Below are 15,242 nucleotides of genomic sequence, written 5' to 3'. Positions count from 1 at the left end.
CAGATTTAAGGTGACAGTTCCACAAGTCAGGATATTAGGTAGATGTCTGTGACCCACTGCGTTTAGTGGAAGCCTCTTGGGGCTACAACAGTGAGTAGCATGTCTGTCTATTAGAGACAACAAACTCATAGAGTCTGTCTAAAACATTTTAGTTTCATTTCTTGTGTTGTGTAGCAAATCCGGCAGTGATGCAGTAGCTGAATTGCTTTTCGGTTATGTCAAGATAGTTTTCAATGGATTGCACTTGCATGCTTTTCAAATACCAACTTGTGGTAGCATCGTTACACCAGGTGAATTCACTCTCAGCAGATCCAGCTGCAAGAACCACTGGCCTGGGCTACTTGCTGCTCACATGGGGGAAGCAACTAATGTATTTGAGTCGTCTCCTTCTCTCAATCATGCAAGCCGGTATCAAATTTGCCTGCTGGCTAGCTTCCAAAAGAAAGGGAGATGGCTCTTTAAAGACTCCTTCATAAAAATAAAAAGTCTGTTCTCCTTTTAAAATTAAAAATTGATTTATAACAAGTTGAAAAGGGTTGCTTTTGTCCTCTAAAAATGATAAAGGTAGTGCTTGGAACAATGACTGAGAACACTCTACAAGATGTTTCTTACAACACAGTAACTGATCAGAGGCGGGAGGATAGAAAGAAAATAAAAAACCCTCATGAATATGTATGAAGTCAGTAGAACCCTGCTTTGATTTGAAATATTGGTGATCTCTTTTCCCATTTCCAGTACCTATGGTAGATTTACATGGGTAATTTCTATCAATGCTAATGGGGATTATAATGTAAATCCCCCATGCCTTAATGGGAAAATAGACCCTTTGGTTTTCCATCAGGAGCTTGTGTGCCTGCGTGCTTTCATTAGGAACGTGCTCTATTGCAACAGGAAAGATGTACAAGTATTTACTGATATGGTTTGTCCAAGTTTTCACATGCAATTCACCATGATGTAGAGTCTTTGTTAAGAAGGAAACAAAAGCCACCAGCCCTGTCTCCCACCGTAGCCCTTCAGATACTATTTCCAGAGGCCCACTAGAATATTGGATTCTGATCAAGAGAGACGATGGGCCTTTTCCTGAGGAGCTTATTAGTCTAAAACAACCGAGAAAGCACTGGAGGAAGGATATTCTTACTATGTATTTGTCTTTTATTAATAAAACTCTCCTAATTTCCTGGGACTCCATTTCTGGGGTACCTGCTTGTCTTACTGAAAGGTACGGAGTTATGCTGATGCTATTCAATTACAAGTAGCTTTGAACTTCATCTACTTAAAAGTCTACCTTTAACAAATAGGTAAAAGGGTATTGGTGGAACCAGGTTGAGGGATTCTGAGTAATCTGCTGCAAAGCTAAAGATAACATTATTTTTTTTTCTCTCTCTGTACCTGTAACAATGGGCTAAACACTTTATGGACCATTGAAAAGATAAAATCCCATCCATGCCCCAAGGAACTTTAAGTCTGAATAGACAGTGTACAAAGGAAGGGTGAGATCAAACTAGGCAGAGTCCTGCTGAGTCAGTAACCTGTTTTTTGTTTTAATTTGAGACACTCAGCCTGTTTTTCAGATCGCTTTTAACTTTTAAAAAGTTGTTGTAGTTACAGCTGAAGAAGCCAATGGAACTATCACATTCATATTTGCTAGATTTGCAGAGATTCTTAAATTACTCCATTTATCTTAATGCAGTATTACCAATTTCTGTCCATGGATGATATTTTAAAATACCAACATTTGTAATTGCAGTAGTGTGGACAGTCTAAGTATCTGGGGAAAGGAGGAGAGCGACACCCAGAAGATGTCAGCAATCTTTAAGTGACACATGAGTTTAGTTTCAGAAGTAACTCACTGCTGGGAGAACGACCACCAGTTTGCTCAAGTCTGATAGATGTTACATCAGAGCTGAAGGACTCAATGGAAGGAGGTAGAGAACAAGTACCTGGGAAGGGAGATTTGAGGATGGAGGGACACACTGGAAGAACTAGGAAAGGGTGGGAGTGATCTAGCGCTGGCCAGATTTTCAGCCATTGCAAATGAGGATTGAAGTCAGGGGATCTGTGTGGGTCTGACAGCAGGGGAGCTCTGATGAAAGAACCTAAAAAGGTATTAATAAACTGTTTTGGCTTCAGAGGAAAGCAAAAGTAATAATGAAAAATGGGGGGATTTATGAGCGAAGATTAAATGAGTTGCTTATGTTCACTTCAGCTAGGTAATGATTAAAGGGCACCTGATAACTGTCAGGCTATGGAAGAAAAAGGGAAATACACTCTCTGAAGTCCACCACATGTGACACCAAGCGAGGTGATTTTTGTTAGATCCATTTGTACCTATCTTCATAAAATGATCATTCCTCCTCTTGTATGCTTTGATAAGCAGTAAAATAGCCATCAATTTAAATGACTGTGAGTGCATTTTGAAATGAAGGGGGGGGGGCATCCCATCTGGCCTCAGTTTCAAGCAGATACTTCTAGGTGTTTTGTTGAATTTTGAAACTTTTATTTGTAGTGTTAAAGCATTTTAAACTAAAGCGCAGGATACAACTATTCAGGTAAAGCTTGAAATCTCTGAACAGTCTGTCCTAATTTCGGACCTACAATGCAAAACTTCTGGAAAGCAAGGCAGTAATAAAAGCCCTGCCAAGGGCTAGAACTAGAAGTGTGTAAATTCAGTTAAAGACTACTAAGAATTACTAGAAAAGAAGAGTCTGTTGAACTACTGTATTAATTTTCAAAGGGAAGCTATGGAAAGCCCATCTCGTAGATCACAGTGCTGGAAAAAATGCCATGGAAAACAATCGCACCCTAGCAAACAGAAGAGCAGATTTGAAAGCTTTCCTTGCTGGTGGTTCTTTTCCATCCTGTTTGTTTTGGTGTTTTTTTTCCCTCTGAATAGGGGATTTTATTTTCATTCTCAATTCTTCACATGGTAAAGAATCACATGTAACATTCAAGCAGTTTGAAAATTCTTAGGCCCTCATTTAATGTGCAGTATAAACCTTTATTATGCAGACTGTCTTCATTCTTTGTAAGACTGTTCCAGGAGATGGGCTTTTTTTTGTGTGTGTGATAAAGTGAGTATGTTTATAATGAGGTTTGGTGCTATTGTTATTCAAGGTGAACTAGCCTGACAACAGAGAGCCCTGCTGTTGAAGAGAGCATTGTATTCACGCTCTGAGCAGTCTTCTCCAGCCCATGTAACATTGCATCCCCTACTTATATAATTGCACATACTAGTAATTGGATAAAACCTAGTGGCCCCTTCCTCTTAAAAGGGACCATGTTGAAAATTACTCACTTTTTTGCTTTGGATCTAATTTCACGATCAGGTATATTGATAATAGTTTCAAACACCTGCTGGTAATTGTTATTTGGGTGGTTTTGTGTGGGTTACATCGTCTTTCCCCCATTTTATTCCTCTCTCTTTCAGGAGAAATCCCAATGGCGAATTCATCAGTTGGACCAAACTGCTGTACATGTAATTGCCAGTCAACCCTACAGGCTATTCTTCAAGAGCTCAAGACCATGCGAAAATTGATGCAGATTCAAGCAGGTACAATGACCGGTCTCATACATGCTCGTATCCATGATGAGCATCTTCTTGTTAGGAGCAATGGTCTAGTAAGAGGGAAATCTATCTGGAGTCTCAGGAAAACCTGGACTGTTTCCTGCTCACTTGACATGTCGTTCAAAGTCAAATTTTCACAGGCTTCTGGAAATGTAATTTTTACTTCTCAGTTCCTTACCTGTAACATGAGATGTTATCTTGTAGGAATCTTTTAAGGCTAAATTAAAAAAAAAAATCTAATGTGATTAGATACTCTAGTAATGGGAGCTGAGTGGGTAGGTCAATATGCCATAACCACTTTGTTTTCACAGTGTATTCATTCAGAGGTGCAGAATGCTACTTTTCCTATTACCTGTTTACCAGTTCACTAATCTCAGGAGGCAAAAAAAATTGGAAGGCTACTTAAAGTTATTGTATAACACTTCATTCAAAGATCTTTCAAGTTACAGCTCCATGGTAGCCGCTGCATGTTGTGGTCTCTACCTTTCTTCAGGCTGGTTTACCAGTTCTTTCTACTGGCTGAACCAGCAATAATCTGTTCATTGGGGAAAACTATTGAGTGCAGTTTTCTGCTAGGTTAGGAGCTGAAACACAACAGTGCAGAGCCAGAAGAGCACTAGAGCCAGCAAGATGACGAGACCATGGCAGCTAGGAGTTAGGTAGGTCATCGTAGGTGCTGTGAAGCTGCGGCCCCTGTGCTTCCTAAGAATTAGTGTTAATACTAATGAGGAGTTGGAGACATTTTGTCGGTTGAGTTGCCTATCCTTTGTGAGTGATGGGGAGTGGAGCCATGGAGGTTTTTCTCTTACAGAAGCTGGATAAGACCTCTGTAAGAAAAGGGAGTGTTGAGCAGTTAACTGAAATCTGGGTGGAGTGAAGGGCTGACTAAACTCCTTGTCTCCATGGTGTATAATGCTTGAGTGAGCGACAGGAAGGACCAGACAGGTTTTGTAATATCAGTTCATACACATAAAAATGCCTTTCAAAAAGTCATTGATTTACAAAGAAGCACGTGAAGGCCCAGTTTTACAATCTTTACTGGGGCAGGGAATTCTTTACACAGTTGCATCGATTTCATTGAAATTACATGCATGATTAAAAATGACTTGTGGGTGAGAGGTACGGAACTGGGGTTTATGCCAGAAGAGCTGGCTCCTCAATAGCAGGAATATTTCCTATTTATTATGTATCTACAGTATAAGTACCTTGTTAATTAGCAAATCTCTTCATGAAAAGGCCTGGGAATAGTTCGTATTTTCTGGGTTTGCAGAGAAAAAAAATCATTTGGCATTTTTGCTGCTAAAAGAAAAAAACCTAAAATGCAAACATGTAAGTGAAAGTGTAATAACTTATTTTAGTATTCAAACACCCTTCTGTCTAAATGATAAACTACAAATTACAGTCTTATAAATCCTTGCCAGAAAAGAAATATCCCAGAAATCTTTTAATAAACAGTATTCCGAGGTTCGGTTTTTTCCTCAAGCTTTGTAGATGAAGACTATTTGTAGTTCCCTCATAGCTCAAATGAGTTTGATTTGCATGTGTAGCACTTTTGGCTTTTTTTGTTTTGACCTTGATCTTATTGATTCATCCAGACATATAATTGTATCTGCATAGCATTCTACTGGAGGATTCACTCACAGTGATACAGGTTCAGGATTGGTGCCTTAATTTATACAAATGATTGTGGATACTGGAAAATGCAAAATATTGATAAATATAAAATATGGTCTTTTAGATTTCAGAGGTAACACATGAACTGTCAGTTCTGTGTATGAGCAAAACAAACTGATGCAACTTCGGGTTACTTTTTTCCCAGAAATTAAACTATTGAATAGTGTTTTCACTCATTCTTGACATAATGGTACTTGAAATGTTCTTGCTGAGCTAATTAACTTGGTGACTACATTCATAAAAATAACTGTAATTGCATTAGCACTTGTTTTATCTTACTTTATCAGGAAAAGATGCTCAAAGACAATGAGATTCTCAGTCATTCAAGAGGGTATACAAATTAATCATTGCTTAAGTCCTTCGTGTCAGTGGTCACTAGGAAAAAGAACCACATATTCCTAATTTTCCTAAAACGCTTTTCATCAGTATGTCTTGCAAAACCTCATATTGGAGTTCAGTGTCATTATCCCCATTGTACAGATTGGAAAATTATGCGAAGGTGATAAAATGTAACTGTTTCACTTGCACAAACAGCCCTGAAATCCGGAAGATAAGTTCAGTATGTCAGTAGTTTAATGGTGCGTCTGTGTGGTTATACATGTGCTTTCTTCTATAATTTTAATTCATTACTTTCATTCAGTTGGGACTCAAAACAGACAGCAGCCTCCTGTTCCTCTGATTTGCACGCAAAAGTCAACAATATCAAGAAAGAGAAACAAAAAGAAAAAACTGCCCCTCAAAACTGTTGAACCAATTACCATGAATAAGAAACCCAATGCTGCAGAGAACGAAAAGAAGCTATCAGCCAACTCGGAACGATCGAGTCTGCAAGCAGTTGAACCCCCCCTAAAACCAGAAACCCCTGTTTCAGGATTTGGAATTATCCTTGAATCGGCTTCATCAGATGTAAGTTAATATTTTAATACGCGGGCTCACAGAATTTTAAAGCACTAACTAGATCAGAAGAATCAATACTCAAGTCAGCTTGAGTGTGTTCCCTCTTCTTGTCAGAATAAACAAGCAAATCTTGGGTAGGGTTGAATGGAGACAGTAGGGTTAGACGTGAGGAGTGCTGATTACAAAGTTTTGGGGGTTTTTTTTGCAACTTTCATGAGCATGTAGTTCTCCCTTGAGTTCAAGGCTGCCTGTTGTTTGAGCTTGCAGTGGAAACTTGTTCTTCATCTCTCCTGTTGCCAAGAGCCACCGTGAGATTAGGAGCCGTGAAAAGTGTTGCGTGTACAAACCATTCACAATCCTCATTTGCTGATGAGCGCACATAATCCACACGTACGCCCTTATCCTGCCAAGATGTATTTATGTGTTGTGTTTCATGCCTGGCTGGTCCCACTGGCTTCAGGGGACTCCTCACCTCTATAAAGTTCATACCTCAGTCTTTGCTGAATTGGGTCATTCAGTCCTCATCGCTGTGGTTGCTGGTTGAGGGCCTTGATGCTGTTGATGATGTCAGTGTGACTAAGGGGGCCAAAATTTGCCATGCTAAAAATAATGTACTTTTCACATGTGAAATTGCAATAAGCATATTTTCTTGATTCATGTAACACGTACGCATTGATAGAAATTTCATGTATCTGGTGGCTGATTGGCTTTGTTTAATGACCAAATAGATGTCATCTGAACCAGTTCACTGATGAGTAAACTGATCATTAATTTCTCTAATATATTTTTAATTTTGAGCAGGCAGTTTCCAATTTCCTAAGTACTATGAGCTAGAAAAACATAATTAAATTCAGTATCAATAAGCGTAAATGAAAACAATGCAGCAGATAATATTCTACCTTTCTGGAAGTGGGAACTAATAATAAAAAAGAGCAGTCATGATAATTCAGTTATATAGATGCAAGCGACACCACTAATTAGATTGCAGTCTCATGCCACAGAGTTGGTATAGTGATACAGAGTAACTAGTTTGATGCTTTTTTAGAGGTTTTCCTTTTGTAGTATTATGCTTAATAATGTTTGAGGGAATGATTTGGAGAAGGACTGGTAATTTATCTCCAGTACGCAATTTGTGCCTATAATTTTTCTTTGCTTGTGGCACTCTTTTCAGCTTGAAACACGGTTTTGAAGACAGTTTTGTACTTGCTATGGAATTTAATTTGGCTTTATGAATGTGTTCCATCGCTGGACACAATTCTTTGTAGGTGCCAATTTGACCTAAGAAAAAAAAGCAGAGAAAATATGTGGCTCATAAATCAGGTCCTCATCTGCCCTCCCATGCTTTGGCCCCTGCTTGCCACAGAAGTTGTTCGACTAAATTTACAGAGCCAGAACCCCAAGACAAACAAATTGATTTTGTTTTGTCTTTGGAAAGAAAACAGTTGAGTTCTGAAAATAGGTATATTTAACAGTGAAAATAAAATGTGGCCTTAAACATTTTGAGAAGGCTAAAGAAAGTCACTTCTTTCAGAATGAATGGCAGTATTACCTTTTTCTATTTATTCACAAGCATCTCTAGTATGCTCACGATCAGTGTGTCTGAGTGCCTGAAAAAACTGAAAGACATTTTACGCAGCACCATAAATAAATGTTCCCTTGAGAATATTGCACGGCTTGTCTGTAGTGTGTGCTGTGTCATACGCCAGGACTGCCGCTGCTGTTATTTTGCCAACATTTATTGAACTTTAAGAAAAATCTCAGTTTAATGTGTATAAAATTGGGGCTACTGAAACCAGTGCAATTAGTTCAGATTTGCTGACATGAAATACTGCTACTTATGGAGGTGGAAAAAGTCTTTTTGAGACCAACTCTTAATCGGGCCCGTGAATCAGAGAACCTGCTTTTTAAATGTAATGATCTGTTACTCTTAGTTTAACTTTCTTGTGTTTGTTTTGCTGTTATAATATTTATAATCTAATCATTTCTGATCTACGTAGTACAACCTACTAAAATGTCTAGGATTAAATCTGATTCTCTGCCTGTTAATTTTAGCACAGCAAAAGCCTTTGGCATTCAGGTCTTATTTATTTTATTGTACACAAATAGTTTACCCACCAGTTCCTTATGCCATGATCATTATCTACTAACAAATGCTTTTCCTTTTGAGAAATCACATTCAAAGTGATCATAAAGTTCAATTAGGTACTGATTGTCTTTGACTGAAGAATAGTTTACTACTAAAGGAAAGCAAGAATAAATCAGCGTTTTGCCTTCAAATTATTTCGCTGATACACAAATTGATTCCTATATTAAGAATAAAATAGCCAAAACTAAAATAATATTGACTCCTCCATGCTGGTGCGCTGGTAAGCTTTGAAATGTATTTTACAGCTGTATTAGTGAAGATGATTTGTCTGCCCTAGCTGTCTTGTGTCATCGAGGTCATCTTAGATTGCTATCATAAGGCCCAAGACCCAAGTGACAGAATAGGACAGGATACCTTCATCACCATGACAACTACATTCTGATTTTTGATTAACATGAAGTAGAATTTGTCCCAAGTTGTGAACTTGGCCCACGTTTATTTACTCTTGAAAATCTTTTCTGTCACCAGAAAGTTTAGAAGTAACATATTAAAATCCCACCTACCTCAGAAGATTGTCAAATGTCAAATAGAGTAACTCTGACTGTTTTGCTGGATCCAGCATTTTGAAAGTTCTCAAGGTAAAAAACAACTTTTCATCCAGAACAAGCTGAGAAACTTATGTGCTTTTTAGATTTTTTTTTTTTAATTACTATCTGCATATTTTAAGATTTTTCATCCTGGCTTTCCAAAGCATTGTAATCCTCAGTTTTATCGCACAATACACTTGCATATCCAATGATAGTATATGCTTTGAAAATATTCTGCTTGCTGTAACTCTCTTGATACTGATTTTTAAAAATCCATAGGAAAAGAGTTACACAGACAAATCCTTCTGAGATTGGCAGTCCTTCCTTCTGTCTAGACTCAAGACATTTGCAGGTGATTTGATGGGAGATGGCACTTGCTCTTGCTCTGTAAACGTCTTTGAAAATGCACCATCACTGATGGATACATTTTCATGTAGGGGAAAAAAAGAGCAAGTTATTAGGAGCAAGGCTGTAACTTTAGCTTATTTTCTCACATCAGGACCACTGATTTTTATCCCCCTTGCCAACTTCCAGATAATATCTTAAAAATTTTAGTTTATTCATGATGTATCTTCATTCTAGATATATAATTATTCCATACAGACGTCTTGTGTAAGCACTGTGTGGTAGTCACAGAAGAAAATCTGCAAATATTGTGCGTGTAATTTCTGATATGTACAGACAGGGGCAGCAAAAAGACTCTTAGTTAAGGGAACTTCCTTGAAGGCCTTTGTCTGCTTTGGCCCAGAATGTACTTGAGACGAAATACTTGTGAAATACAGGATGATTTTGTTTCCTGTTCTTCCCTTCCATCTCTCTTTCTAGCAGTCATGTAAATCTCTGTGATTTACCACTGAGGTTTTTTGTGCTGAAGTAAGCTGTCTATCTAACATCATCCAGTTCTAAGGATGCATTTTGGGAATATGAAAAGGAGGGAGGAATGGATCATCAGCAAGTGCTGGCTCCAAGGACAATCTTAAACTCATCATCTACTTGTACTCATATGGGCCGTATCTGTGCTGGAAGCCCTCTTGGGAAACCACGTGGAACGGGCCAGTAGCCTTGCAGTTGTCCTTCTTGGAAATGCGTGGCTGCCCTACAGCCCGCTTGTTCACATCATTTGGCAGTGAAACGAGTCCATAAAACGGTTAGATAAATGTCCAAAAAGCTTCGCATAGGAGTATTGCTCTGGGATGATCCTCTGGTTTGTCATTATTATCCAATATTGAAAGGTACTTCTTTTCTTTTTGTTAGCTGTACGTCTAGAAATAATGTCAGTAATTGTTAACTATTACAGTGGCTAGACATGAGTATGATGATTTGATTTGCCTTTTAAGGTGCTTATTCACTGATGGGGTTTGATTTCAATGAAGTAGGCTGCTGTGGTACTGAATAGCTGGGAAAAGATTTCATGGCTTGATTAAGTGATTGTAAAGTCTCACCAGATGCATGATTGAAGTAAAATAATGTATTTGAATGCTCTTTGAATGAAAACATTTGTATTCTTTTGGTAGCCAGAAGTGCAACTTGCAGAAGGCTTTGACGTCTTCATGCCGAAATCTCAGCTGGACTCTATATTATCAAACTATACTCGCTCAGGAAGCCTGCTCTTTAGGAAGCTGGTCTGTGCATTTTTTGATGACAAGACTTTGGCTAACTCTTTACCAAATGGCAAAAGGAAAAGAGGGCTCAATGACAACCGGAAAGGACTAGACCAAAATATTGTGGGTGCAATAAAAGGTATGTTTTTTGCCTTCTTTCATATGTGTAATTAGAACATATTCTCAGCTAAGGAGAGCGTAAAGGGATTAGAATTTCTGACGTGTGTTAGGTCTATTAAAATATGCAGTCTTATTTTTATTCCCTTTCATTCACTTGTTAAAAATAGCTTCTACGGGGACAGCTTGTGTTAATTTTAAGCCAATGATCCCACTTTCTGAAGTCAGACTCTAAGGTTAGAATCTCAATGTTTGTATAAGATAATTATTTTTTTTCTGGATATCAGAGAAGCAAAGAAATCTTGAAAACATAATGACAGCGTAACTGATCCTCTTCAATCAAAATTCTGAGGCTTGCACTGCATCTGACTGTGTCTGTTCTGTAAATAGTTTAGTAGCTGGTAGCTGGATTGGGGAGAGATGGAAGAAGATAGTACTGGGACTGAGATGAGTTTGATGCTCATAAGAACTGTGGTGGTCCTTCTCTTGTGGGAGCAATTTCTCAGTCAGGGTGAGGATCCTGTGCTGGGTATTTTTTCTTAGCAATCACTGCTTTCTCGCTTCCAAAAGAACACATGTACCTGCAAACTCTGTGATTGCGACATAGAAAGAGCTAATATTAAGCCAGAGATTCTGAACGGGATTCTATTCTTTTGAAATTTGATATAGTAGGGAAAATACCCAAGTTACCAAAAGACAGGCTGTGTGGCAGAGCTTATTTTAGAGGCTGTGACTCATCCTGAGGTATAGATTGCTAACCTAGGAGACATAAGGCAATGAGAAGAACTTCTGTAAGTACATTGGCAGCGAAAGGAGGCAGGGGAACTTTTTGCAACCACCTCTGTGTCCACTTTTGGCCCCCCCTCTCCATGCAAGAAAGACATTGACATACTGGAGTGAGTCAGGTGTAGGGCCACCAAGACTTGTGGTACTGAAGCAGGTAAGTGGTGACGTATGTACGTGAAGTGACATATGAGGAGAGGCTGAGAGAACTAGAGAGAAGATGATTCAGGAGAAACCTTATTGCTGTCCACAGCTACCTAATGGGATGGTGTAGAGAAGATGGAGTCACACTCTTCTCAGAGGCACAAGAGGCATTGGACACATAGAAAATTTCAACATGATATAAGGAAAAGCTTTTTCAACATAAGGGTGGTTGAACAGTGGAATAGGGGCTCAGAGGGGCTGCAGGATCTCCATCCCTGGAAATATTCAAAACTTGACTAGTCGCCGTCCAGAGCATCATGATCTAGTTGGCCATGCTTTGAGCAGCAGGCTGGACAGGAGACAGGAGACCTCCAGCGGACCCTTTCAACCTGTGTGATTCTGCGATAAAATATATGTTGTGGCTATGTCATAGTCCTAATACATCTTACAGAGTTTCTGGCAGACTTTCTTACAGTTATGCTTATAATTAGGTTTCAATCACAAACACTTTTTTATACCTTTTTTTCCTGAGCTCAATAATCTGCAAAAATCCAAAGTTGAATTCACTCCATCTGTATCTCGTTCTTCCTTAAAAGCTTTAATAAATAAGTTAAATGGAAGAAAAAAGGAGTTCAAAATGACTTTTTTTTAAGAAAACCCTCTAATTTGAGCAGCACTCAGATAAAAGAAATGTTTTTCAGTAGATGCAGGAGTGCTATTAAAATAGCAATCGTTACCCACTGCAGAGAGCAATGTTTCTCAGTAGCTAAGCTTGTATTACCGGAGCAGATTCTGAAGCTTGGTTTAACCTCTTCCCTTGAGCCCGGGGGGAAGAAAGGAAGGAGTTGTAGTTCCAATAGATAAATTTAATCCTTACTAGGTACCACTGTAATAACAATGATCTTTTTTGGCATTTACAGTATTGCCCAAATGCTAGTGCCTGATTCCTGATAGGGGAGCCCATCCCTAAAAGCTGTGATGGAATAAGATGCCAAGGGCTGACGTCCTGTGGATCTTTACTCAGCCTGGCTCCAATAGCACCCTTCTTCCCTCCAAAGAGCTGGGCTATCGGGCACTGTGGTTCCATTTATTCCAAGAAATAACTGAGCCAGTATGAAAACTCCACAAGAACAACATCATGTTGTTTGCATTATTATCGTTGGGACATTCCTCTACCACGTGCCCAGATATCCTTTAGTGGCACTTTAGTCCTTTTCCATGACAGAGATACAAAACTGGAGAAAAGGCTACATTCATGACAAAAAAGAGCAGAGAACTTAAAGGAGGGACTGTTTGCTTGAAAATCACTCTTCCTGTCTGAAAACATTTTAACGCCATCCTTACAAGTAATTTAATGCTTCTGCAACAGGATAATTAGCCGTGGAGAAATTCTCTCTTTTGACTTTGGGTATTCAGTGGCACTTGTTGAATCAATTGCAGTGTTTCTCCTGGGCAGTCAGTTTCCCTTATGAATCGCATCAATCTTTCACTCAGAACTGGGGGAAAAAAGAAAAAAAGAGATCAGAAGTGGTTATTTTTCCTTTATGTTGTTGACTAGAAATCCAGCCAGAGAAGTCCTTCCCTGCAGAAGTCAATGACCTGTGTTCAGATGTATGTGTGATGTATCCCTCAAAGGTCTGTACTGGGACCAATGCTATTTAAAATCTTCGTTAATGACATAGCGGGATCGAGTGCACCCACAACAAATTTGTGGATGACACCAAGCTGAGTGGTGCAGTTGATTCGCTAGAGGGAAGGGATGCCATCCACGGGGACCTTGACAGGTTTGACAGGGCCCATGTGAACTTCATGAGGTTCAACAAGGGCAAGTGCAAGGACCTGCATCTGGGTCAGGGCAACCCCTGGTATCAATACAGGCTGGGGGATGAAGGGGTTAAGAGCAGCCCTGCAGAGAAGGACTTGCGGTACTGGTGGATGAAAAGCTGGACACGAGCTGACAATGTGTGCTTGCAGCCCAGAAGACCAACCGTATCCTGGGCTGCATCCCAAGAAGCGTGGCCAGCAGGTCGAGGGAGGTGATTCTGCCCCTCGGCTCTGCTCTGGTGAGACCCCAACTGCAGTGCTGCGTCCAGCTCTGGAGCCCTCAGCACAAGAAAGACATGGACCTGTTGGAGCGGGTCCAGAGGAGGGCCGCAAAAATGGTCAGAGGAATGGAACACCTCTCCTATGAAGAAAGGCTGAGAGAGTTGGGGTTGTTCAGCCTGGAGAAGGGGAAGCTCTGGGGAGATCTTATTGCGGCTTTTCAAAACTTAAAGGGGGTTTATAAGAAAGATGGAGAGAGACTTTTTATCAGGGCCTGTAGTGATAGGACAAGGGGGAACAGTTCTAAACTAAAATAGGGTAGATTTAGATTGGACATAAGGAAGACTTTTTTTCACAATGAGAGTGGTGAGACACTGGAACAAGTTGTCCAGAGGACCCGTGGATGCCCTGTCACTGGAAGAGTTCAAGGTCAGGTTGGACGGGGCTTTGAGCAACCTGATCTAGTTGAAGATGTCCCTGCCCATGCTAGGGGAGTTAGACTAGTTGATCTTCAAAGGTCCCTTCCAACCCAAACCATTCTGTGATTCTATGACATAGGGGGTTGTTAGCACCGTATACCTCAGGTGGACTAGAAAGAGGAGGTCTCACTTCTCCTGCCTCCTTCCTATTGCATTCCCATTCTTTTTTGCCCGTGTTGGTGTTTCCCTAACCACACATTGAGCGATCAGAGCTATTTTGACTTTCATCCAAGAGAAGAACAAGCAAGATAGAGAAGAGAAGCAAGTTAACATATTGGCTCTCCAAGGCTGCCAGACTCTGGTTTCCTGTGTAGGCAACAGCAGGCAGTAGTCATAATTCCCACCATAGGCACCTGTGGTGGGTGGCCTGGGTACAGCCTGGTGTCACAGATTGTCCCCAGGGCCTGGTCACAAACAGGAACTGCAATTGTGTGTTTGAAGTAAGCAGGAGTCTTAAGTCATTGATCAGGTTCCCATTGTGTCAGGTACTGTATGGATTCAGAAGGGAAAGATTATTTCTACCTTCAGAGAGACCGTAATTGTTGCAAATCGGACACTGGCAATGTGTGGGGCTGTATTGACTTCTCTGGGAAGCCCTCAGAGTTGGTCTGACGTCCTTGCTGATCAGACAGCAGAGGCAAGTAGTGCTAATGCCTTTCATGCAATGCTTTTGTGAAGTTGTTAACATGGAAAGAGTTTTGGAGGGTGTGGTTACTTTCGGTCCCTTTATACTTACCAGCTAGCGCTGTTTCAAAAGCGTATGTATAAAAATACTGAGATCGTCATTTTTTGTTGTGTGCTTCCCCATCCCGTTCATGTGACATTTACTCTCAAGGATTACAAATTCCTTGAGCTGGGACCAGTTTTCTTTCTTTGTTTGCCGGTCATAATTGGACACAGGGCTCTGAGACCTCTGACCAAGACTACAATAGCAATACTAACAGTAATAATATTTTTTCTATTTCTGCTCTTGTTTATTTTTTGCACTCTTCTCAGTTGCACGATGAAAATCAATTGCATCAGTTTCACTCCATTTATAATTTTGTATTTTTGGTATAACATTGCAGGTTTGCTGTAAATATGGAATTAAAGATAATGTTGACCCTCTGTGTACCATTTTTACAAAATATAAAATTGGACCTGTAGGATACTTCTTTTTTCTGGTTTGGCAGTATGAGAACTGTAGAGATTTCCACAGTGGTAGGACTTCTATCTTTCATCAGTTTGCCTGCAGCCTTAGGAACCTGACCAAGAGGCCACCAAATG

The 15,242-nt window shown here is 39.9% G+C and overlaps 1 protein-coding gene across 1 annotated transcript in view; it reads left to right on the top strand.

The window, feature by feature from the left end:
- BEND7 (BEN domain containing 7) overlaps positions 1-15,242 on the top strand; it is a 44,069-nt gene that overhangs the window by 15,238 nt on the left and 13,589 nt on the right. The window contains exons 5-7 of the mRNA XM_009584285.1: positions 3,428-3,550; positions 5,880-6,145; positions 10,324-10,549. Coding sequence (XP_009582580.1) covers positions 3,428-3,550; positions 5,880-6,145; positions 10,324-10,549 — 615 coding nt within the window. The remainder of the gene's footprint in view (positions 1-3,427; positions 3,551-5,879; positions 6,146-10,323; positions 10,550-15,242) is intronic.

This window comes from Fulmarus glacialis, unplaced genomic scaffold (assembly GCF_000690835.1).
Source record: "Fulmarus glacialis isolate BGI_N327 unplaced genomic scaffold, ASM69083v1 scaffold23518, whole genome shotgun sequence".
NCBI lineage: Eukaryota > Metazoa > Chordata > Aves > Procellariiformes > Procellariidae > Fulmarus > Fulmarus glacialis.
This window is presented reverse-complemented; position numbering and strand designations above follow the sequence as displayed.